The sequence below is a fragment of the Phaseolus vulgaris genome, chromosome 5 (assembly GCF_000499845.2).
Source record: "Phaseolus vulgaris cultivar G19833 chromosome 5, P. vulgaris v2.0, whole genome shotgun sequence".
Lineage (NCBI taxonomy): Eukaryota > Viridiplantae > Streptophyta > Magnoliopsida > Fabales > Fabaceae > Phaseolus > Phaseolus vulgaris.
Window position 1 is genome coordinate 39,362,666 of NC_023755.2, and position 25,419 is coordinate 39,388,084.

At 31.8% G+C, this 25,419-nt stretch overlaps 2 protein-coding genes across 2 annotated transcripts; both read right to left on the bottom strand.

Moving 5' to 3' along the window:
* Positions 1 to 1,259: 1,259 nt before the first annotated feature.
* Positions 1,260 to 6,951, bottom strand: LOC137835919 (NADP-dependent malic enzyme-like). The gene is made up of 20 exons (XM_068644676.1): positions 6,584 to 6,951; positions 6,005 to 6,282; positions 5,222 to 5,342; positions 5,037 to 5,111; positions 4,371 to 4,522; positions 4,153 to 4,258; positions 3,991 to 4,056; positions 3,731 to 3,826; positions 3,543 to 3,614; positions 3,355 to 3,438; positions 3,167 to 3,265; positions 3,017 to 3,064; positions 2,844 to 2,897; positions 2,666 to 2,764; positions 2,486 to 2,575; positions 2,317 to 2,394; positions 2,085 to 2,159; positions 1,909 to 1,999; positions 1,694 to 1,822; positions 1,260 to 1,611 (listed from the first exon to the last, which is right to left on the bottom strand). Exons 1-20 carry the CDS (start codon positions 6,611 to 6,613, stop codon positions 1,523 to 1,525), a joined length of 1,932 nt encoding a protein of 643 aa, XP_068500777.1. The 5' UTR covers positions 6,614 to 6,951; the 3' UTR covers positions 1,260 to 1,522.
* Positions 6,952 to 14,021: 7,070 nt separating this feature from the next.
* Positions 14,022 to 23,953, bottom strand: LOC137835920 (ABC transporter G family member 36). The gene is made up of 23 exons (XM_068644677.1): positions 23,621 to 23,953; positions 23,022 to 23,392; positions 21,483 to 21,692; positions 21,284 to 21,368; positions 20,997 to 21,156; positions 20,843 to 20,919; positions 20,705 to 20,758; positions 20,396 to 20,486; positions 19,659 to 19,960; positions 18,042 to 18,640; positions 17,597 to 17,757; positions 17,403 to 17,509; positions 17,157 to 17,310; positions 16,900 to 17,052; positions 16,622 to 16,785; positions 16,203 to 16,535; positions 15,830 to 16,120; positions 15,655 to 15,738; positions 15,447 to 15,580; positions 15,140 to 15,367; positions 14,875 to 15,046; positions 14,529 to 14,783; positions 14,022 to 14,432 (listed from the first exon to the last, which is right to left on the bottom strand). Exons 2-23 carry the CDS (start codon positions 23,366 to 23,368, stop codon positions 14,163 to 14,165), a joined length of 4,431 nt encoding a protein of 1,476 aa, XP_068500778.1. The 5' UTR covers positions 23,369 to 23,392; positions 23,621 to 23,953; the 3' UTR covers positions 14,022 to 14,162.
* Positions 23,954 to 25,419: the final 1,466 nt, after the last annotated feature.

Genomic DNA, 25,419 nt, shown 5'->3' on the forward strand with positions numbered 1-25,419 from the left:
TTCTTATACATGTTTAAAAATACCATAAACCTAATGTAAAATTGTAGAGTAGAATTTATTTTTTTATCAAAAGTAAAATAGGAATTTTACTTGTATTTATTTCTTAATTGTAATTAAGGTTTGTAGAATTGTAGAGTAGAATTTATTTTTTTGTCAAAAGTAAAATAGGATTTTTACTTGTATTTTTTCTTAATTGTAATTAGGGTTGGATTTAGATCTAACAACCAACATATGCTAAATTAGGGTTTCTAGAAAGCTCCTACATAACCTAGACCAGTCATTTAGACCTAAATTAGTCACATGAAGCACACCTAGGTCATGCTTGCAATGTGACTGCATTTAGACATCATTTTCAAACCCATTACATTTGAATTTTCCCATCAATTTTTGTATTGAATAGCTGAACCTCTAGACTATATAAAGAGGTGTTTGGCTCATGAAAATTCAAGAATTAGTATATGAGTGAATTGTTGTCAAGATTGCATGTTTTCTTACTCTCTTGTCTAACCTCTCTATGATAGACACCTTAATTTTCTTCTTCACCTTTTCCAAATAATTTGACCCGACTAATCACTCTCATCATCTATTATGCACTTTCAAGGAAATCATAACTCCACTTATCCGTTACAACCATTAGTTTTCGCTAATCCACATCTCAATTTTCCAAAGAACCAACTCGAAAATGGAGTCAACAACATCAATAACAAATACACATCCTTTGTATAAAGACTATCAATTCATCATAATCTCTTAACTACATAACAAATAGTGGAGGATTTGAATGATTGAATAGGATTTGAATGATTGAATTTGTTAAAATACAAAAATCCTATATAAAAACTCATAATATAATATTGGATGATTGAATTCGTTAAAATAGACTTTAAATTTTGAATGATTAAACAATAACGACATAATACTGGATGATGGTTGAATTTATTAAAATAGATTTTGCATGATTGAATTTGTTAAAATTTATTAAAATAGATTTTTAATGATTTTGGATGATTGAATTTGTTAAAATAAACTCTAGATGATTTTGATATAAATTGAATTTTAAAGACTCATCGTAACTTCTAAAATTAACTAAAAGTTATAATGAGGTTTGCACTTATAAGATGTAACATAGAAGGAGACATAAGTGAGGGGGGAGAGAAGAAAAACGAGGGTGATTAGGTGTTTGTTTGAACCGTTGAGGAAAAAATAGAATGAATTCCACTCACTCAAGCATTTATATTAGAAGGTGTAGAGATGCATCATTTTCTAATTTTAATTTTGATTGATGTCTGTCATAACATTTATAGCAGAACCAGATTTTTGAAGCTACATTTAGTTCAACTACCACATCTACCGCTTCTACAACCACCCTCCTAAAACCTTGTACTACTACTAACCCACCCCCAACCATACAAATCACTTACAAGAACAGCCACAACAACGAAAAAATTAAAAAATTGACAATAAAATTGTAAATGTAAAGAAAAAGGAATGCGGCTTATTTTCTATCTATCTATTCATCACTTCACCGGTAGCTTCTGTAGGATGGGGTGTACATACAGCTCTCTGCAAACTTCACCAAATCTTTTGGTTGAGGAAGCCTAGTGGCCAAACCTGACACAAAACAAACCAAACTCAATCTTTGTTTTCACAAATTTCAAACAAAAAAGCTTCAAAAAGTGCAACAAAAGCTTACCAAGCTCATAAGCCTTAGCAGCAACTTTGGCAGCTATGTGTGCAGAAATCTTTCTGATGTTGGTGAATGGTGGGTATATGAGTCCCTTGTCATAGTTCTCTTGGCTGACTTGTGAAGCCAAAGCCTCAGCTGTTGCATTGTCATATATCAGTAATGGCATAAAAAGGTATTAATTTTAAAGGACTCATTATTGTTAAAGTGATTTGTGTAGTTACATGCAGCCAGAAGCAGGTCATCATGCACTCGAATGGTCCCAGACATTATCAAACCAAGACCAAATCCAGGAAAAATGTATGCATTGTTGGCCTGAGGAACAAAGAAGAATCTCCAAATTAGACCTTATTTCAGATGTGACATTTTTAATATAAGTAAAAATCTCAAGGGCTTAGACCTGGCCAGGGGCAAACACTTTCCCCTCATATTCAACTGGGGGAAATGGACTCCCACTTGCAAAAATGGCACGACCCTGTTGGTGATGCACAAGAAATAAAGGAACAAATATATTATTATTCAGTACTGGTCAATAACAAACACCTATAAGAATAAATAAAAACTGAGTCCATTGTTGTACAATATTGAAATATTAAAATTCTAATGCAAAAAACACAGTTGCGTGTATTAACCTGGCTCCACTTGTAAGCTTCTTCAGCAGTACATTCTGATTGTGACGTGGGGTTGGAAAGAGAAAGAATAATAGGTTTCTGCAAGCATTATCATATATTAAATTGATTAGCTTATTTTGAACATGAAATTCATGGAAGGTACTAGGTAATAAATAGGTTAAAATAGTACCTCGTTGTTGGAGGCCATAGCCTCAATCACCTCCTTAGTAAAAGTTCTTCCTTGTCCTGATGTTCCAATCAACACTGTCGGCTTAATTTGCTGAGAAAATAACATTGAAAGTGTAAGAAAATTGAAACTTCTGATGTGTATGTGTGGTGTAATGGATAGAAAGATAAACAACCATCATACATTAACAGCATCTAAAAGATTTCTAACAGGTTCATGCTCATGAGCCCAGGGCTTCTTGAAATGTTGGAGTGAGTCTTTGCGGGAGCTAACAATCAATCCCTGTAAAAGTAGAAACAAAAGATTAATAAAGAAGATGAGAACCTACTCCAAACAGGTTGTGGGCTAAATTGGGTTTTACCTTTGAGTCCACCAACCAAATATTCTTGCGCACTTCCTCCAGTGGGGAGTTTGTCTGCATAAGCAAATGAAGTTTCTCAATAACTAAATTTCATGCATTGTTCACATCACAACACTCTCACCACCTGCCAAAGGAAAAAAAACACACAATAACACCAAAAGTAGCTAACAAACCTGTTTAGATGTTTCAAGTGCTATGAGTTCTGCTATTCCTGTGCCAGCCTGCAACCACAAGACAATACAATTAAGCCAGAATGATAAAAACAGACCCTTTTTCATCTAAGACCAAATAAGGAACATGAGCCAAGAATTGCACGGACTCACCTCTCCAGCACCAAGGAACAAGAATCTGTGATCAGCCAAATTACCACCAACCAATTTCAGAGCTGCAACTAATCCAGCAAGGACAACGGATGCTGTTCCCTGGAACAAGGTAGATAGATATAATATTAGGCCTGGTTATAAGTATAGGTAAGTACCTAAATTCATTACTGAATACAGAAATTTCTTACCTGAATATCATCATTAAAGACCAGATGTGTTGACCTATATTTCTCGAGCAGATCAAAAGCATTGTGGTTTGCAAAGTCTTCAAACTAAATACATCACAAAACAGGTACAGAAATCAGAAAAATGAAATTAGCAAAGACTACAGAATAATATGCCAAGAAATATTGTCTCTTGAAACGCTTATTAATACCTGAATTAGGACCTTTTCTCCATAAGTTTGCTTGAGTGCTGTCATAAATTCGTGCATAAGCTCAGCATACTCCTGGAACCAGAGAAGTTGAAACAGAGTAAGTACTTAGCATATTAGGAAATAGGATGATGCCTGAAATTAAAAATTACTAATTCCACAAGATTGAGCAAGGAAAATAAATCATGAACCTGCCCAGTTGCACGTCTTTGCTTTAGCCCAATGTACAATTCATCATTCAGCAACTCCTCATTGTTTGTACCCACATCAATGGTAATAGGCAAACACTGAAAAACATAACATTATAGGATTAATAAAGTTAGAATATGTACAACAATCCTTAATACCTGCAAATAAAAAAAACAGTAACATCTTCGGACAAAGAAACAGATCATTACAAGTTTATAGCAGGCATGACTTATGGGTTAACAGTGTGGTCAAATGTACTTACAGCTGATGGGCGAACTCCTCCAAGTGCTGTGTATAAAGAAAGTTTCCCCACTGGTATTCCCATACCCTAAGAATACAGCAAACCAGAGATTACAACATCAGATTTTGTGATTCAATATAACTCAAATAATAAATGTCAACAGGTATGTATGATAGAAATTACCTGACAACCAAGATCACCAAGACCCAGGATCCGTTCTCCATCAGTTACAACTACGACTTGAATGTTCTTCTCAGGCCAATTCCTTAGTACTTCACGGATCTTCCCCCTTTAAGTTCAAGTCCCCACCCAAGAGACAAAGGAACAATAAAATCAATACAACCAGTGACCAATTACAAAGCATTCCAGGGAAATAAAAGAGAAATCAAAAGCAAACTCACTTCTCTTTCAAACTTATATAAAGACCCTGAGGACGCATAAAGATGCTCCCATACTTCTGGCAAGCTTCACCAACAGTTGGAGTATAAACAACAGGGAGTAACTCTTCAACGTGATTAATAAGAAGTGTGTAAAATAGCCTTTCGTTTCTCTCCTGCAACACATGACATATTAAAGTGAAAGCATTAATAATTTAACAATCAAACCAGGTGAAGAAACTTCCATCAAGATATTTTACACCAAAGATGGATATCAAAATGATAAAATAAAACGGTTTAAGATGGATAACATTTTTAGTTCAGTTCCTATTAAAATATTTCATTCTATTAAGTGCTAAAAATATTTTTTATTTTGTTCTATTGAGGGAAGGAACAACTCAGGATACTTAAACGAGAATAATAATAAAAGAAATAATAGCCTAAATTTATGAGGTACTTATAGTTAAGCCAAATAAAATTAAGACCACAAGAATTTTTGGCATTGTTCAAAATGTTGCTGTGCAAACAACAGATGGGGAACAGAAACCCTTCACAGATATGGATGCATTTTTCTCAGAATGTATTCTCAAACTGTTAGATCAAATTACGTTTTGGACAAATAGTAAATGAAGTTCAAAAGGCATCTCATAAAAAACTGTATCATTGAAATAATTGCACACTAGACCACACCTGAAGATCCATCATTGCCATGTACTTCTGCAATGGAACTTGATACTGGCGTATGTGCCGGATCATTTTCTTTACCTGACCAATAAAGTGACAACAACTTTGAATCGATGTTGAGTGCAACCCACAATTTATTGTGTTGGAAACTAAAAAAAAAGATTTCAGACAGTTTCTGATAAAGATATTACCTGAGTTTCTTGGGGAATAACTGTTGGGGGAAGAAGACCACGCAAGTAGTGAGCATCCCTCTCTTTTTCACTGAAGGCAAGCCCTTTGTTGAAGTGGGGATCTCGTAACAATGTATAACCACTACAAAAAAAAGAAATGGCTAAGAAGGAAGAACATGCATGATGGCTAAAGAGTTTCTGGTTATAGTACATGAAGTATCAGATAAACATTAAAAAGGTATTGTTTTCTTCATTTTAAAAATAGAATTGAACTAAACCATCAAGAACATCACATTCAGCCTAAAAGAAAAGAAGACAAAGAACATATTCTCCATGCAACCCCAAAATAAAAATAAAAAAAACACAATATATCTGGATTCTGAAAGTCTAGCTGCCCCGAGAGTAAAATTACAAAGATTGATATATTTAGGACTGTGATATTTATAATAATCAGTCACATCATGAGTGAAATCCAAAGACAATAATAGAACAAATATCTTCAAGATACACAAAGATGCATAAATTATCCAGATTAACCAGCATATCAAGGATGTATAAAGCTCAAATGGAACAAAAAAAAAAAGACCATATAAATTAATCACACCCCACTTATTTAAATCTCTCTATAAAAAAAATTGTGTTTCATCCATAAAACACCAAAACCTTTCAATCCATTCTCAAGGACTCCAAATTCGGGCAGTGACACATACAAAGATCCAAACATGTAATTTGAATCTAAAACTAAAGAACGTAAAAGCTAAATAAAAACATGAAAATAATGAATAAAATCAAGAGTGTTGTTACCTAGCAACGGAGACACTCCAAGGGGTAACAAACTGGTCCTCCGTCGCCCTATCCTCGCCGTACACATCTTGAGGGCCACCGGCGGAGACGGAGTCACCATCAACGTCAGCCACCGCGGAATCCTTTTTCAATTCCTTCAACGGCGTCTCCATCACAACGCTGCTGTTTCTATCAACCGACCTGCTGCTACTTGGGGTCATACAAACCACCGTCATAGGACTTGAACGCTTCCTCGCCCCCTCACATATGCTGCCACACCCACCTAACCCCGCGTTGTTCTGAGCAAAAAATATTCACAAGAGAGGAGTAGATTAGACAAATTAACAACACCCAGATCAACAAATCAGCCATTCTCGTGAAATTCAGAAGAAAAATCCAATTTTTTTGGCAAAATCATAAACCCAGAAACCCATAAATATTGGAGAAATTTCAAGACTGAATTCATATCATAAAAAATCTCGAGCAGAAGTGTACAAGACAAAGCAAGGTGGAATCTAAATAATAACAGGAAATGATGCAAATCTGAGTGTGACGAAGTGGGGAAGATGAAATCAAAAGATGAATGTGAGGAAAACTCACCAGAAAAGCGCATCTGGTTGATGAGAACATGATGGCCAGAGAGAGAGAGATGAGAGAGAATGGTGCGGTGGCTTTGAAGGTGTATGACAGGGAAAGAGAAAGAAATGAGACAAGTTGTAACACAAATTCTCTTGAATTCTCTTTCCCTCTGTCTCTCTTCTCCTCCCTCTCCCTTTTTCTCTGACAAGCCTTGTTGCTCACAACCAGCAACAAACACAACACAGATCACAACAAAAGCAAGCAACTTGGGAGAAACTCTTCTCTACATCTAACCTTATAAAGGGTGGGTAAGTGCAAGTGCATGAACAAAAAACACAACACAACAACACTATCTCCTGTGATATTACCTCACTACCCTGGACTTGTTCAAAAACTATTTTCCATGTTTTTTTATTTATTTCCTCAAAAGAATATTCAAACAAAAGACACAGAATCAGTGGGGCCTTACCTGTATAGACGCCCCTCTTTACACAGCTCCAGTATTTTGAAGACTGTTTCCTTAAAATCATTTAATAAATATTAGAATGTCTTAATGCATAAATCTTATAGTTTTATAATACATGAACATGTTTTAAATTTAAACCTTAAATGTATGAAAAACTTGTGTTTCTTTTTTACGAGTAGTGAGGTTAATTAATGAATGGTTGCAATGGTGGGAAGTTCCAATGCTATGTGGGTGTCATTATTATATGCTGACATGTGTGTGGGCTATGAAAGGGTTGAATAGTGACACTATGATGTTGGAAAGGTGCATCAATATGTGAGAATGAGAATGGTTTTGAAACCTTTGATTTGGATTTGGATGGATTCCTTTGAGATTTACAGAAAGTGGTGTCTGTTTTGAGAAAACTTCACGTGAGATTCAATCAAAAAATTCTTGCACCTGTCGGTATGTTGTTTGGTTTTAGACGTCCTTCCACTTCACAACAAAACACTATTATGTATCTTTCTTTCCTATGTTATACATAATATAATCTTAACTCTGTTTTTAATATTGATGAGATAAACTTTTATTCATTATCAAATATTATTAATTTTTTTCTCACTCACATTTAATACATCATTCAATTTTTATTAGTAGTGCATTGAGTAATACATTAATGGTTTAATTAAACTCACAAATACACCCATTTACTGTGATTAAATATTTTGTTTTGTAAATGAAATTATTCAAATAACTATTATTTTCTGTGAATATATTATTTCATTTGAAAATAATATTGATATAAATGCATTTGATTGAAAGATGAAAATTTGACTTTTTTTTATCGCTCTGAAATCATTAATGATCAAAGTGAAAACTTTGCTTCATAAAATAATTAAATTTTAAATAAGTCTTTACTATATTGTTTGTCACTTATGGATAAGATTAAGATGTGGTATTTAACACGCTGAGAAGTAAACATAATGTTAAAAATTATTTTATTTTATTTTTGAGGTACTCATTTATAATTTTGTATAATTATAAAGATAAAATATAAAATGATATAGTTTTTAGGAAAAATTACTCAAGATTAAAGTTATTTTTATGAGTAACTGAAAAATGAATAATAAAATATATAGAGTTCCTCTAAATTCTATTAAAATGAAATTATGCATGAAATTGATAGCTGAAATCCACATATATTTTATACATTTTTTCAATATAAAAAATAATTGTCTAACATTTTAATTAAAATTAAAAATGTGTCATACAATTAATTAATTAATTTGGACAAAACATGCATTTAACATTCAATAATATCTTCCTAAATACTACTTCTCATCATAAGATTTGAAGTCTATAAGTTATACACTAATTAAAACTGTAAATAAATTTAAAAATCAGTAGAATGGTATATCAAATAACTTTATAATAAAAGTAACTGTTAAACTAAATTTCATACTCTTAATAGAAAGATGGCAAACGACATGCAATGGTACCTCTTAATCATGGGGATCACAAATAGCATATTCTTTTTTAATTCAAATTAACTGTAATTACTATGAACATACTATGGTGTTTTTCGTATTGTATGATTTATTATACTATTATACTAGTGTGACTACATCAAACCCTTGACTCTGGGAAGGTATACATTTTTTATTTTATTTATATTTAAAGTTTTCATGTTATACACATGAAGATTCATACATAGATATTAATTAATTAACTTTACATATAAAATAAGATAATACACAAGCCAAATGTACCAAATAAAAAATAGGTGATAAGACGTAACTAGATATTTTAAATGTGTCATCATTGAATAAAGAAAATTTCAAAAGCAACGTTTAATAATTAAATTAATATTTTTTGTTAATAAAATCTTAATAATCAATAATTAATTAGATAAATTAAAAACTAATTTATAAATTTTATTAATAAACACAATTATTTTAGACAATAATGATTTTTTCAGTTTTTAGTATTTAATTTAATAATGATTAATTATTTTTATCTAAAATTAAATTTTATTTAATGATTTTAAAGTTTAACATCAACCATTTTATCATCCATAATATATTGTAATTTTCATTCTACTTTTATTAAGAAAATAAACTTTAAACCTAACTCAACCCTATAAAACCGGCTCATGAGGTTGAGGATTGCACCCACTTATATACATTGAAAGGTTCTAATCTCTAGTCGATATGAGATATCTAATAATTTTAAAAATAAATGGGAGTCAAATGAACAATTTTGTTTAGTTACTTCAATTTTATTTAAATATTTAAACAAAAATATTTTATTTTCTTTTATTTGATTGAAGAATGAAAAGAAAATGATGGAAATAGAAAAAAAATGAATGGCTGAAAAAAAGGAGTGGTTTGTGGTACAAGAGAGTTGCATTGGATGGGTCATAGATGGTGATGACCATATGATCTTGTGGGTGATAACAATGCACTGTTTTAAAAGTAGGTCATCTCACTTCAAATGTGTCATTATGTCATGTCCTATGGCACATCATCATCATCATCATCCTCCTCTCTATCTTACTCACTTTTTTTTTACCGTTACTTCATTTATTACTAATTTAATAACTGATAAAGATTTTGTATTTGATGGTAAATTTTGAAGAGAAAATAATTAAAAAATAATTAATTGAATTGATGTGATTATGTGATTAGTATTAATGGGTTATGTTTTCCACGTCCAACCAAAATGTGAGGCTATTTAGGCAAAGATGGGCACCACAGAGCATAGAGCATTCAAGTCATCACCAAAACGCGCTTACCAACCCTCTTCGCTCATGCTTTAAGTCATGCGATAATTCCAAAGAAGGATACACCAAACAAGTATTAGTACTACACATTTCACTTTATCGCGTCACTCTGTATTAAGATGCATCTGGTGGAGGCTCCTTCCTCTCAGAGGAAGTAGAAAACAAAAATCTATTTCGGGGTAATGTACAATTTAGGATTTTTTTAATTATTTATAAAAAAACTTTAAGGTAACTTGACATTTCAGTTATATTAACACTTCACTTAACAACAATCATTTGTTAACACATAAAAAAAACATTATTAAAAAAAACAAAAGTACGGGAGATTAAATCAAAACTCATATGTTAACCAAAATGATATATAGGTACATTATACATGTTCATACAGAATTCTAATAAGAGACTAGATGATAGCCTATTATATCAATGAAAATATTATCTATGAATAAATCTTAAATTAATCAACTTATCAGCACATATATTTCCTTCACGAAAAATATGAGTAGTCATAAACTTGATTTTCCACAGTAATTAAGACAAATATTCCATCGATTACTAGTTATCTAAGAAACATTGGTTCTAACAGTAAACGCAATACAAACAAAAACAGAATCACATTTCAGTCAGACATTAGTAAGTCTCATCTTTTAAAATTTCTAATAGTATATTTTAGGACTTTTATTTGCTTTAGAATGATTTTTTAAATATTTTTACTGAAATATATGGATTTTGAAATTTTTAAAAAAAATTCAATTAAAGATAAATGACTATTATTACAATCCAGTAGTTTGAAGAGATGAAAGATACTAGTTGAATTTTTTTATTTTTTTTTTTACCTATAAGAAGCATAAAATCAGTTACATAATCTTTAGCTTGCATGAGTGTGAATTTGTAATTGTGAGTTAAATTTTGAATGTAAAAAAATTATAAACTGAAAAAACCTGTCATTTAAACTGAGTTTTACATATGACTCCGCGGGCTATTTAAAACTCACATTATCAAACCCAAAATATAATTTTCCTTACTTATATTAATAGTATATTATTTAATACATTGAGTAATATGTAAATGTTTATCAAAGAATATCAATATATTTTTGCAGATCCTGACTGCACATATTACTTTGTTGATTTTGTAGAATGAATGGGATTTATAAAAATTAAGAATTTTTTTAATATGCAAATTTATAAGTGTAAGTCTAAATTGGTGCCCATGTGCATTAATGTGCATGCCCAACCCTACCTACTATCATTTTTAACTTGTAAAATCATAGTAGTCTTGTTAATTAAAAACATATTTAATATTGAACCATACTAATGATTTAATAAAATCAAACCATCTCTTAAAAGGGTTGAAAAAAATATATTTGCTTGATCCTACATTATTGTTAAACAATAAAATATATATTTTGTTTGTAGGAGGAAAATAATTCATTTAAAACAAATTATGTAAGATTTTTAAGACTCGATGTTTATCTGATTTTGCAGTTTTACTTTTATCTTATAAGTAATGTGTTACTTAAATGGTAAATATATAGACTAAAGTGACATTGTACATCACAAAAATATTCTTTATGTTTATTTTATGTTGCAGAGAATGTCTGCTTTCTCCTTCTGCTAATATGATTTGTCAAATGCATTTTTCCACATCAAATATCTATTTAGAAATGAGGTAAAGTTGTTATGTTTCAACAATTCTCTGACATGCAAATTGTCAACTTTGGAAAAGACAGTCTGACTTGTATGGTTTTGTGTTTTAAACAATTTACAATAGAGACACTGTTAACTAAGGATATATAACATGATTATTAGAATGTTGTTTGAAGAGGAGAAGAACATTCAATGTATTCATGAAACACATTTAATGTCTCCTCCTCTGTGTTCTCAGAAAAAAGTAAAACCTCTCAAAAGAAGTTAGAGTTACCTAACAATCAGAAAAGTATTTTAACAACTTTTTTCTTTAACACTTATATAAAACATCCTTCGTGAAGAAAAAAATATAAAATATATAAGAACGAGAGCTACAAAAAAATGTTAAATTTTTTCAAGCCTTAAAAAGCTTTGTAAGAACACTCTTGTGTTCATCAGTGAACTAATAAAGTGCGTGAGTTAGACATGAGTCAGTACGTTCTAAAAAATACTCAAATTTTATTTATAAGTGGGTTAAACATGAGTGAATTTTTAAAAGATTATTTGATAATAAAGTCTATAAAAATTTGGATAATGATACCGATATAGGTTTTTGAAAAAAAAAAAAAGTAACAAATGAGAATAAAATTAATAGATTTTATCTTACATCATAGCAAATAGTAAATAAGAGATTTTTAATGAGTTGTATTATAGTTATATTTATGTACAATACTTCTTGAATGAGTTGTATTATAGTTATATTTTATTTTCAAGAGATTTTTGAAGGATTTTGGAGGATTTTTGAATTTCATCATATTGTTATCCGTACAGTTAAAATATGTTACAATCATACATGTAATTTATCTAAAAAAAACATTTCACACCCTAGTCTAGCCAAAATAATACTCATTTTAATATTAATAAAAATAAAAAACCAGAAAAACCTGAATTTACAACTATAAACTAAATTTAATTTTTAAAAGTTAAAACTTGTAACTAAAACCACCCAAATATTAAACGGGTTTGGACTGTAAAGTTGCAGGGTGTGTTCAGATTTTAACACTGATTTCCCCTCTGCACGTTGGCACACCTATTCATGCACTACACCCATTTTTTTTACTATCTTCTCTATAAATGAGAGTGAGAAAAGATGAATATTTTAAAAATAGTGAGAATAGGTTATAGTTTTGTGGGCAGGGATAAACCACGTTCAGGTCGCCGCGTCCTTTAAAAGAAGGTGAGAAAAGAAAGGAGGACCACCACAACAAAACCTGCCAAATGCACCCCCACTCACGCGCTTTTCTCCTCTCCATTCACCATCCTTCATTTTGTTTTTACTTAAATAAATTCTATACATAAACATCATCCAAAATTCAATTTCTACACAAACTAAGCAAAACTAAGAAAGAGAAGCCAAAATTCAGAATAAAGGATAATTTGAATTTTTTTGAAAATAGACCAGGTGCATGTCACAATCTGCTATGGTGCAGAAAGAAGTTATGCGGTCTTTGGTTGAGCTTCATGTCTCTTTGTCGAGCCATTGGGTTTTTTTTGTCCTGATCCTTTATAATTTTCACAGAAAAAACCCAAACATGGCTATCATTCTCTATAAGTGATGTGATAACTATTCTTTGTTCACCAACCCAATTAATAACTCACCTTTGGCTGATTTTCTTGCACCATATCAATTCAAATTCTCATCTAAGACCGTGATAAGAAATGTCTGTTTTGTTTTTAATGATTTAAATTTTTTTGTCTTTCGAATATTCATATCCATAAGTCAAATCACAAAGGTCTAGATATACAAGTCCAGAACTAATATGTCACTTCTGAATTTTGTTATCTGGAAGTCTACCTGAACAACATAAATGACCTTCCTGATATTAAGATCCGTAAGCAAATATAAATGAATTTTGGATCTCGATCCTGAACACCATTTACAGTACAATATTTCGGATATGAAAATCTGGAATTCATAACTTACTTTTGGATATGACTATTCAGAAACTTAAATGAAGTACGAAAATGACATTTTGGATATCGAAATTCGGAGTATATAACAATCACTTCCAGATTTATGCATTCATAAAAAAAAATGAAACCAAAGATAATATTAAATTTCATATTTATACATCCATAAACAAAAATGAAGCCAAAGATAATATTAAAAAAATGAAACCAAAGATAATATTAAATTTTAAATTTTGTGTTGAATGCATGTGTTAAATGATATGGTGCAAAGATAAATTGTCCTCACCTTTCACATGTTTAAGGTGCAAAGTTCTAATAAAAAAATCCACACATACTTTTACTTGTCGCCAATTGGTTCAATTCCTTCTAATTAAAAAAAAATGCTCTTAGACAAGCGCAATAATCTTTGAAAATTTTGATGGCATGGACCCAACGAAATTTTGGATCATACCTAAAATAGTTTTCAATATATATATGAAACCAACTAATCAATAGTTACTTCAGGAAAATGAGAGGTTATTAAATGAAAACAAAGTAGAAGGTTTTAATCATGTTACAATTTCTCATTAATCTAGAAGTTGTTGCAAGTATAATAATAATACCTGTTGCAAAAAGTTGACAGCATATACAAAATTACAGAATCAATATAATTTATATTTACCAAATAAACAACCTTAAAATGTTGTCATTGTTTTATAAAGTTGAGTATAAATTTGCTATCTCTAAGCGTACATAAAACCTGCAAGAGCATAACTTTCTTACTGATTTATTGTTTTATCTGGTTTGGAAGTTTAATGTTTTGATGGAGAAGGCAAATACAAAGGCAAAGAAGACTGGAAAAGCGACCAAAACAATGGCAACTGGTCCCATGAAGTCCGGTTTAAACCCATAATGGTCTTCAATATAGTGCTTGATAGTTTGATTACTCCCACCAGGCACAATAATGTCTATCTCTACATCTCTATACTGAGAGACAATTAACCCATATACTGTCCATGCTACTGGGCAAATCCAATAGTACCAAACCCACCATGCTGGAATTTTCTGAAATGCCAAGGTTGATACACCAATTATGTTAGTCAAAATGATAAGACTAGTTCTTACATTGATGCATGATAACCAAATTAGAAGGGTACTTACTGGTCTTGGGATAAAGAAACCAGAAAAGAGATTGAAGAGTCCATAGAATGCTGCTCCAAAGATTGATGCCACTTGGTGGTTTGGTGTAATGGAAACAGTCATCATCCCATAGTATGTGAAGTACAAGAAGGAGAAAAAACTAACAAAGAAAAACCAAAGGACCTTTGCCACTTTCCATTCAAAGCTCACCATAGCATAGACTACGAATGCAAAGTAAATAGTTTGAACAAATACATATGGTATTTCTGAAATAACCTGCAAATGAAACAACAATGCTAGCATAATAAGCAACAGGTGCAAGATGAAGAAAATTTTATAATTGTTTAAAAAGAATGCACCCTTTAACCTGTGCAATGGCATAAGGCAAAGCAGAATACATTCCAGCAGCTCTTTCTCTATAAAACACTGTTCTTTCAACGGCCACTACTGGTTGCACAGTTTGACAATTGTTAACACCAACAAAAAATATAGATCCATATAGAGCTCCTATAATAGTGTTCAAATCGCTTGAGCTTCCCCTGCAAAATTATGACAGAAGAAATAGTTTGTAACAACAGAATGCATAGAGAACAAAGTTAGATGTCTGTTCAATTAAGGTAGTAACTTCAAACCTTTTTTCGCCAACCCTCCAAAATACTGTCCCCACCACTAGAGCTACCGCTAAGGTGAAGAAAAATCTGACAAGGTTATAATCTGGACTTCTCCAATAAGTCAACCATTGCTTCCACAAACAAGATTTGAATTGTTCCCAAGTGGATTGAGAATACTGAGTGGGGAAGTACAAATCTTTTGCTCCTGGAGGAGGTGCACTTAGCTCCCTTATAAGAGCTTTGTTTCGCCTGCTCATGAGTATGTATATATGTCAGCTTAATCAAGCTCACTTGACAACATTAGTTTAGTATATGTTTGTAGACTTACTGGTATAAAGATGATGATTTGTAGTACTCAGCAAAATCCATTCCAAGTCGAACTTCAGCTGCTATAGAGCTTACCTCTAACATCCATGTTGCTGGGTTGTACTTATCCTTAATTTTTGGGACCCCCGGGATTGCCTGATCAAGGAATGAACATGGAGTTAGATGCTAAACTTGAATCCCTTATTACATGATTATTTTTTTTGTATTACCTCAAAATATTCTATGATCTTGTGTGAATTCCTTCCCAATGGTCCTGAGTATATCACTTGGCCTCCTCTCTTCATCAACAACAACTGGTGCACAAGAAAATATTTATCTACCAAAGAGTAATGGAGATAAAGAGAAAAAACACATGACATATACAAATTATGAGTTTGTTGGTACCTCGTCAAAAGCCTCAAAGATATCAATACTAGGTTGGTGAATTGTGCATACAACTGTTCTTCCAGTGTCAACAGTGTTTCTCACAGTCCTCATCACAATGGCTGCTGCTCTTGCATCGAGACCTGAAGTGGGTTCATCCATGAAAATGATTGAAGGATTGGCAACAAGTTCAACAGCAATTGTTAGTCTTTTTCTTTGTTCGGTAGACAGCCCCGTAACACCTGGAAGCCCAACTATAGCATCCTTGAGATTGTTTAGCTCGACCAAGTCCATTACTTCATCAACAAATTTCTATAAAGAGTAAGAAAAAGGAATATAAGAATCATTCTTCATTGCAACTTCATAGAAAAGATTAAAAAAAGATAGTGCTAACCATTTTTTCCTCATTATTGACCTCTCTAGGTAACCGAAGGAAAGCAGAATAGATCAAAGATTCTCGAATGGTAACTTGGGGTGAATGAATATCTGTCTGCTCACAGTAGCCAGAAATTCTTGCAAATGTTTCTTGATTCTTTGGGAAGCCTGATATTCTAACATCTCCTTCAATGTAGCCACCTGTCTTTCTCCCAGCTAAAACATCCATCAAAGTTGTCTTTCCAGCTCCACTGACTCCCATTAAAGCAGTTAAAACACCAGGCCTAAAGGCACCAGTTACTTCCCTAAGTAGCTGTAGTCTATCTTCTGTCACTCCTTGCTCTTTCATTTCCTGTTAGAAGTTGAAGTTTTTCCTTTATATTTCCCATTAATTATGAATGATGAAAAGTTATGTTAAAAGGGTGATGGGGTTCTTACAGCAGGCATGTCCACATAATAATTAACACTATCAAAAGACATTGCAAGTGGTTGAAAAGGCAGAACCATTCCTTTCTTTGGGGAAACACCAATGGTTGATTCACGCATTGAATCAACATTTCTCATTTGACCTCGGCTACTCATTTGTTGCATTGCCACTTCTCCTGAAATTATTTATGTACAAGACAATGTTTTTGAGAAGTTTCTTTAGTTATATTACAAAAGGTACACTTATAGCTAAATCCCTCAATATCAAAGTTATCTAGTTTGATATTTACGTGTGTTGTTTCCATCAGTAGAAGATAATGGCTGAGGAGCAATCTCTCTGTTGGGCTCTGGCCTTACAAGTCTTGGCTCTTCCCTAGAGTTTCCTCCAGTTTCCATTTCGGTTGCTTCTTCTTCAGATATTATTGCTTGTTTTTTTCCAATAGCTAGTGCATCAAATTATAGAAGATGCAATAAAAGCATTATTAGCACTGAACAAATGGTGAAGGAAGTAATTCATTGAAATTTTTATTAGATTATGAGTTCTTACGGTTAAGGTACATGAGTGCAAAGGTGAAGAGAACATTGTACAGAACAGTGAAGCCGAAGAGAGTAGCTGCACCTATCCAGTACCATTCTTTCTCAGCAAAAATGTCAAAGTTATTTAATGTAGCAATACCGATTGGGGTTACACCATCTGAAGACTACAAAATAGGAAAATTCAAGTGAAGAATAATTTCATGTTAAGCCATTGAATCAACACTTACATCTACTATTGAAAGTTTATGCTACTTACCACATTGCTCCACCTTGGAGCAAATAGTTCGTTCACAGTCAAAGCATTGTACGCATAATTTAATGGTGAAATCCAGTAACCCCAAATCCACCAATCTCGAATGTCACCTATTAACATTAAGAGGTTTAAACATCAGGGTGAGCACATTCTTTGAAAAAAAATTACATGTTACATTAAGAGGCTTAGTCACTTACGTTTAGGAAGGATAAAACCTCCAAGTAGAAAAACAAGAAGCAGCATGAGGGCTCCACCAGTGTTAGCAATAATCATTGTCCTACAAACTCCAGATATGAGCCTAAACATCCCAGCTGCCATTTGTTGGATAAGAAAAACTAACAACAAGTGCTTGAAAAACCTGAAAGTTGGACAAGACCCCAATGTGAAACTTAGTACTAGGATTTATGTTTTGCCACCAAGAATGAAATCATAGTTTGTCCAATGATTAAATCTGTATCATTTGTATACAAAGTATAAAGTAAAGAAAGACATCAGTAATGATATTTTGACAACCTAATCCAGTTTACAACCTACTAAGAAAAATTATTTTCGTCCTTTCATAAACTGATACAAGTTTTAGGTAGAAAAATGGAGATGTAGATCAATGCAAGTTGTCAATATATCACTTTTAATTAAGGTTACCTGCTAGCTTCAGGTGCAAATCCTATAGGATAGTATGTGAGAAGCACCCAAACAGTAGCCTCAAAGATAGAAATGGGGATTCGTAGTAAGAAATTAGGGAGTGTATAAGTCCAAGGAGGATGGAAAAGGTGGTCTCTATGCTTGTAGAACACGGGAAGTCTTGCAATGGTGAGTGGCAATTCAGAAAAACCATTGAACATGTTCATGATCATGGTAAACAAAATTGCACCTATGTAAACTGCTGCATCAGCCTCATCCCTTTGATGCATTTTGGTCCTAAAGAACACAGTTGCAGCTATGATACCAATAATGCATATTTGAGCTGTCTTGAATATATACACAAAAGAGTTCCTCTTGATTAGTAGCCATTCCTTATCCCAACATGCTTTAAGAAGTCCCATTGTGGGCACTGTATATTTCTTGAAAACAAGAGATGCTCTATGTCCCCTTGATTTGTCAAATGCCACAGAGAGTTCACTCCCAAGTTGCATTCCAACATGGAATTGCTTGAATCTATTTGCAAACTCGCTCACTGTAATGTAATGGTATGGTATGCTTCTATTTATCCAATATTGTTCTTGGTCTTTTCTTGAAGTAACCTGTACAAAATTAACAACTGTCATTTACTTTCTCTTTTCATGTTTTGAATTTTTAAATAACTTGTGTAATAATTCATAACAAAGAATAATAGTAAATACTATTTTTTCTACCATGATGTACATATCACATACTACAAGCATGACTAAAAAATAATCATCTTTTTAATGGTCTTAATCTCTTTTATTTTATTTTTTATATAAAACTTTTATGCCAGACATCATTATGCAACTTGACATTTCAGTTAGGCTGATACCCCAAGTAACAAAAATCATTTATCATTACTTGAAAAAAATATTACTAAAAGAAAATAAAATATAAAAGAATATGGGAGGATTAAACCAAAACTCATATGTTAACAAAAAACGATATATAAGTAAACTATACATATTCATAAAGAATTCTAAGAATAGATTAGATGGAAGTTTATTATACAAATGAAATGTGTATTTATGAATAAATCTTAAGTTAGTGAACTTATCCACACACACATTTCTTTAACGAAAAATATGAGTAACCCTAAACTTTATTCTTATTTTTTCACATTAATCAAGACAAGTGTTTAACTGATTGCGAAGCATCAACCGAACCAGAAATATCAAGTCATACATTAGTAAAACTTATCTTTTGAGCTCTTTTTATAACATATTACTCCATAAAACTCGGCAACCATTTAATCTCTTTTATTTAGTTGTTTTTGTTTCTCTAGTTAATTTTCTTAATTACATATCTCTATTAATCTACATTTTTTATTTTTATATCAAAATTAAATTTCAATAATATATTTTATAAAATATGTCACTAGTTAAAAAAAACTTTGTATTAAAATTTGAATTATTTATTATAGATTTAAAATAATATATTTTTATGGATTTAATTATAATATAATTTTTATATAAAAATATTTATCTATCATAAATTATACTTTTTTAAATGAGGATTTTTGGTTTAATAGTTATTTTTACTCAGATATTGTGTTTTTTTGGTAATTGAAAAGGAAAAGGTGATTAGTATGCGTACCTCCTGTAAGAAATCTGCGGTTCCCTTTCTTTCAGGACATCTAAATCCACAGGATTCAAAGAACTCAATGATGTGCTCGCGTGGGCCCTGATAAACAATCTGACCCTCCGATATCAAGATGATATCATCAAAGAGATCGAACGTCTCCGGAGCGGGTTGGAGTAGGGACATGAATATGGTTGCTTCCGTAAGGTGCACGATTTGTTGGAAGCATTTTACTATTTGATACGTCGTGGAGCTATCAAGGCCCGTTGATATCTCATCCATCAGCAATGTTTTAGTGGGCCCAACAATCATTTCTCCTACGTATACATACATCTCATTCATAAATCAATTCATATGTATAATTGTCACATGGAAAAAAATAGTAAATATTATTTCATCTCTTATAGTCACACTATTTATTTTATTAAACTATTTTTCTTTTTTTTTTCTCTTCTCACTCATGAGTCATGGTTATAGAGAAAATTGTGAGAAATTGTTATATAAAAGGATTAATTTGGAAAAAACATCTTAGTCAGCAAAGTACACGTGGCTATATCTTAACCACGGGGGAATGTTTTATTGGTGAGCGAGTTTGTTTGACCTTAGCATGGTTGATTAAACCACGGCCTTCAAAACATAAAGATAATGTTTGAACTGAAAAATTAATATAAAGTAGAAAAGTATGACAGAAGAATTTGGAACTCATGCTACAGAGAAATTTAGGAAATGAGAATTTGAGTGAGTTATACTACCTGTGGTTACACGCTTCTTTTGGCCACCAGACACTCCTCTGTGCATTTCATCACCCACGATGGTATCTTTGCAGATATCAAGCCCCAGTATCTATCCATACATCAAACAACAACAAGTTATTATTTTCTACAACATTATGATCATTACTATTGAAAAAGATACATAGCAGAGTTGTGAGATCATGGTTTGGACTTTTGTGGCTGGGAATGGATAATCTTAGCCCAGATGAACTTCAACCATATGCCTCATTTTTCCTTCTCTACCAAACCGTGAATCGTAATAAATGTTGTGCAAGAAAAACCACTCACTTTGAGAGTATAGTCAGTGATGAGACTGCTCTCTGTTCCCTCGATTGCAGTAGCCTAAAATTGTTTAAACTGTTAGAACAATTCGATAAATCAATAAGCCTGTGGAAGTTCTGGTTTGTTTTAATAACTGGTTGATACCTTCATGAAAAGGTCAAGTTCTGCCTCCGGAAATATTCCAGCTTCTTTTTCCCTTCGAGCAAGCTCGGCTAATAGGTCTACAGTAACATATTTGTCAAACAAGTTTGTACTACAAAATTAGTTAAGGATGTTACAGTGAATTCTTATTAAGTACCATATCGTGTTCCTACTCCTTGACATCTAGCTGAGAAATCGAGGGTTTCTTTTACTGTCATTTCTCCAATATGCACATCATTTTGGCTGATGTAGGCTGAAGTCTTTCTAGGTACAAACTCATTAAGCTTGTACCCGTTGTAGGAGATTTCTCCTCGTACCTGTTTCATTCAAACAACGTTATCTATTCAACTACACGTGCTAGAAAAATGGAAGTTTGGAAGAGTAAAAGTTTTGGCTTTCTTTCCTATTATAGCTTAGTCAAGAAAATGAAAGGCTGCAATGTACCCTCAAATCATTGTCCAATTTTCCAGCCAATGCCAGCAAAAGGGTCGTTTTCCCTGATGAAGGGGGGCCAAGCAAAAGGGCCATCCTATATAGAACAATAAGAATGGTTACATTACACCAACCCAAATTATAATAATGAACAAATAAACCTAGTGAACTTGGTTCGAAGTAATTAATGATGAGAAAATGGAGGTGGTACCTAGAAGGTTTAATAATGCCGGAGACATTTTTAAGAATTGTGAGCTTTGTTCTCTTTGCTGTACTAATCCCAAATAAGCCAAGAGCTGATTCAGCAATGTTCAATGCAACGTTTGGTAGAGTTGGCAGAGCTCTGCTGCCAATGTAGGAATCAGCCTCAACTGTCAAATTCTGAAACCTCACTTCTACTGTTGGGAGTCGGATACCAACCCTGAGATTGGAACATTTGAAAAACACGAGTTCATTATTAATTGTTCTACATAAAGTATTGAACGTGGGAACAATTTGTTAGAAAAGAGTGTATCTACAGGCATGTGTGAGTGTGACATCATTTAGGAACAATGACTTGTCCAGAGAGTAGTTTATTGCCCAAGTTTCTTACTCCATTTCATTTCACTTCAGAGATTCAACCTATTAGACTTGGACACGTATCTCAAATAATGTTACGTATTTGACATCCACATTCGTCGACACTTGTAGAACACGTATCAATAAAGTATTTAATTCAAAAAGTATTTTTTGAATTTCTGACAATTTTAACATCATTCTAACATAATTTTAAAAAGGAGAAATACATGAAACAAATCATTTTGAACTAGTCATGAAAAACATCTTTCTGCTAAAAAAATCTGAAACATACTTGTGCATATAAATCTTTAGTGTCAATTTATATAATTCATTATTATATAATATATATCAATGTCCTACATTTTAGATATTATACGTATCTTCATGTTGATATCTATTTCGTATTAATGTCGATTTGAGTCTTTGTGCTATATAACATTCAACCATTATCTTATTTAAATGTTTTACACATTATTAACCTGTAGTTGAATCCTGGGAAAGGGACATTTTCTATTTCTACATCAGAAGGTAACGTATCCTTTCAGATATTGACACTCTACTTGTTCATGTAATGAATTACCCCCATTACCACAAATAATTTGATGGAGTGAGACAATAAACAACTTAGAAGCATGGAGAAAAAGCCACACAAAAAATCAATCACATGAACAAGTTCTTTATTGATCTCTTTGCTGACTATTGTTGAAGATTCATTCCCCCCGTCCCCTTCTCTCTTCAATAATGCATTGGGAATATTTCTCTTGTGGGTTACTAATCCCCATCTCCTTAAAACCAGACTCTCTAATTTTTGAATTTGATCTTTTTATCATTTTCTTTATGTTGGGTTTGATAAATGACAAAGACATGCCGTTTAATATGAGAGATGAATAGTTACATCATGTGCACGCTTAAATAAAAAACATTTGTTGTAACTTACCTTGCCGGCCTCAAAACCAAGTCAAAGCTCTATCATACATAAACTAACCTTCATTTTGTTTCTTTTAAGATATGTAAAACAATTCAATACTAATTGAGTAAGTCAGAAGTAAGTGGAAGAAAGCAAAGTCGTTCGTGAATATATAATATAAGAAATATTGAACACAATGAAAAAAAAAAGTGTCTTAAACAAAACATGACAGAACTTTCTCAGATTCTGATGCAGAAGGGCGTAGATGAAAGACAGAGAACTCACTTTTCAAGTCTGTTTCTGAACTTGCTCAAGTACTTTTCATTGTCTTCTTCAGCAACCTTGAAGATTCTGTCAATGAACTCTTGCCTTTCGTTCCCATCTAACTTTCTAACATCGACTTCTCTGTGTTCCAATGAGTTTGGAACCTCCGAAAAAGTTTGAAGGATGCTTGTTCTTAGCCTGTCATAGGTTGGCAATCTCTCTATGGCTGCCCACTTGAGAGCCTCTTCATCCTCATCAATATTTGAAGCTCTTCGTGAATATCTTCCACTCGCAAACACACCCTCCATTCTCCAACTTGATCTGCTCAAGCTCCTACTTATGCTTCTGCTTAGATTCCCACCCTCCATTTTATCTCCCTCCTTCTTCTGCAGCTGTGGATTTCAAACATGCATGGAAACAAGTTAAAACATGTTTGAGACAATTCTTCAAACATCTAAAACTAAAAAAAACCACGTTCCAAAAACGTGCAACCAAGCACACCACTATGAAAAAAACATAAAAAAAAACAGATGAGAGAATACTAGTTTGCTTCATATAACTAACTAAATTTCTTGTTCTGTATTTCAAATGAATCAAACATAAAAGCAAACAGTACTTACTTGAATGAATTGGATTACAGAACAGAAAATTCTCTGCCCAGCAAAGAAAGTTGTTGGGGGGTTGAGACTAAAAGGTTACCACATGGCCCTTCATTTTGTAGTCTCCAAGTTACTATTTTGTGCATGTTTTCCACTCATGAGAGAAGATTTGGAACTGATAGACCAAAGGGTTTCTGATACAAAGAAAGTGTTGTGTATAATGCAATGTTGGAAGCTGTGTTATGCTTATACAGATGTATATATGATAATGAGAGAGAGAAACACCAAGAGAGACATTGGTTTGGTGGCAGAATTGTCGTTAATCTAATTCTCTATTCAAATGAAACACTTGATGAATAAACAATTAATTAAATGATTATTATATACGTGTGTAGTGTTCTCAATGCAACAAAGAAGGTTCATTCAAACATGAACGTTGAACAATGAACAATATCTCCACACTCCGTTTTTGTCTGGGAAAAATGTTATTATGTACAAAATACTCTTCCAATTAATGACGTAGAAGTACTTTATAAGTTAAAATACTAACTAGAATTACCTGAAATTAATATTTATTTATTTATTTAAGGGGCTAATATATATATTATTATATACATAAAATGAGTTGTAAAATGGTGTTTTTTTAAAGGTCCAAGTATATTTTCTAACGAAAATACTTATACCATAAAAACATGAGAAAAATTTATCAAAAATATTTTTCTATTAATGCGTCATTAAATATACTATTTTTTTTATAAGCAGAAGAAAAATTGGAAAACTAAAAGCATTGGAACCTGGTTTTATGAAGTTTGTTTTGCTAAGTTGTTATAGTTATAATAAAAAATTAAATTGGAATGAAACATTGACTAATAACTAGGTCAATTATCATGCTACTTAATAATAAAATGTAGCAAGATTATTGAGATGAATCTCTCATTAGATAAGAAAACATGATATTAAAAATTATGAAGATAATAGTAATGGAACCAACGATTTTCTTCTCATTTTTCATTTGTTTAAGACTCTGCATGGCATTTGAGGACCTGGTCATGAAAAAAATCGATTAGTTCTATAAATTGAATAATTCAATATATAAAATATTCCTTCTGAAACATTCACTACCTTATGTCACTTAACATTTTTTTATGCAATAGAAAAGTATATACAATGAAGTTTGAGTTTATCTTCACGGAACCTAAACTTTGACTAAGTTATTATTATGCTTCTCGGATTTTCTCAGACAGCTAAACCCAATATAAAAAGAAAAATACATCAAAATCAAACCTAAATATTAAGATATTTTTTTGTTGTTATACTGATTTTGTTTGTTGTTACTTGAGATTATTTCAACACTTGTTTTGGTTAAGAAAAAATTAAATTTGGAGATAACATATAATAATGTTATTTGTATAGACTCTTTTTTTTATGAAATTTAGACATTTTTTAGGATATTTATTTGTTAAAAAAAATAAAAAATTTATCTATTATATACAAATTTAATATATACATATTTAAATTCGTAGATAAATTTAGCATAAAATATGAATTATTATTTATAGATATGCAATCATCGATCAATTTAACATATCTCTATGTAAAATTTCACAAATTTATATTCCTCAATAAATTTAACAGTACAAACATATTATTATCAATACAGATCTATAAGTAAATTTAATATTACTTATAAGTTATAATCCATAAATTATTATTATTATTATTACTATTGATAATAAAAATATTATTATTGATAATAATAATAATAATATTATTTTTCATATTAATAATATTGATATTATTTACGAATCTTTCCTACTAAT

What these genes read in the sequence shown, in the direction of transcription:
- LOC137835919 (XM_068644676.1), bottom strand. Translation starts at nt 6,613, where the DNA reads ATGTTCTCATCAACCAGATGCGCTTTTCTG. An exon ending in TTTGGTTGGTGGACTCAAAG is followed by an intron (nt 2,765 to 2,843) that starts GTAAAACCCAAT and finishes CTACTTTTACAG; the next exon opens with GGATTGATTGTTAGCTCCCG. An exon ending in TGCTAAGGCTTATGAGCTTG is followed by an intron (nt 1,612 to 1,693) that starts GTAAGCTTTTGT and finishes GTTTTGTGTCAG; the next exon opens with GTTTGGCCACTAGGCTTCCT.
- LOC137835920 (XM_068644677.1), bottom strand. Translation starts at nt 23,368, where the DNA reads ATGGAGGGTGGGAATCTAAGCAGAAGCATAAGTAGGAGCTTGAGCAGA. An exon ending in AGGTTTTATCCTTCCTAAAC is followed by an intron (nt 17,510 to 17,596) that starts GTAAGTGACTAA and finishes TAATGTTAATAG; the next exon opens with GTGACATTCGAGATTGGTGG. An exon ending in TGGAGGGTTGGCGAAAAAAG is followed by an intron (nt 15,047 to 15,139) that starts GTTTGAAGTTAC and finishes ATAATTTTGCAG; the next exon opens with GGGAAGCTCAAGCGATTTGA.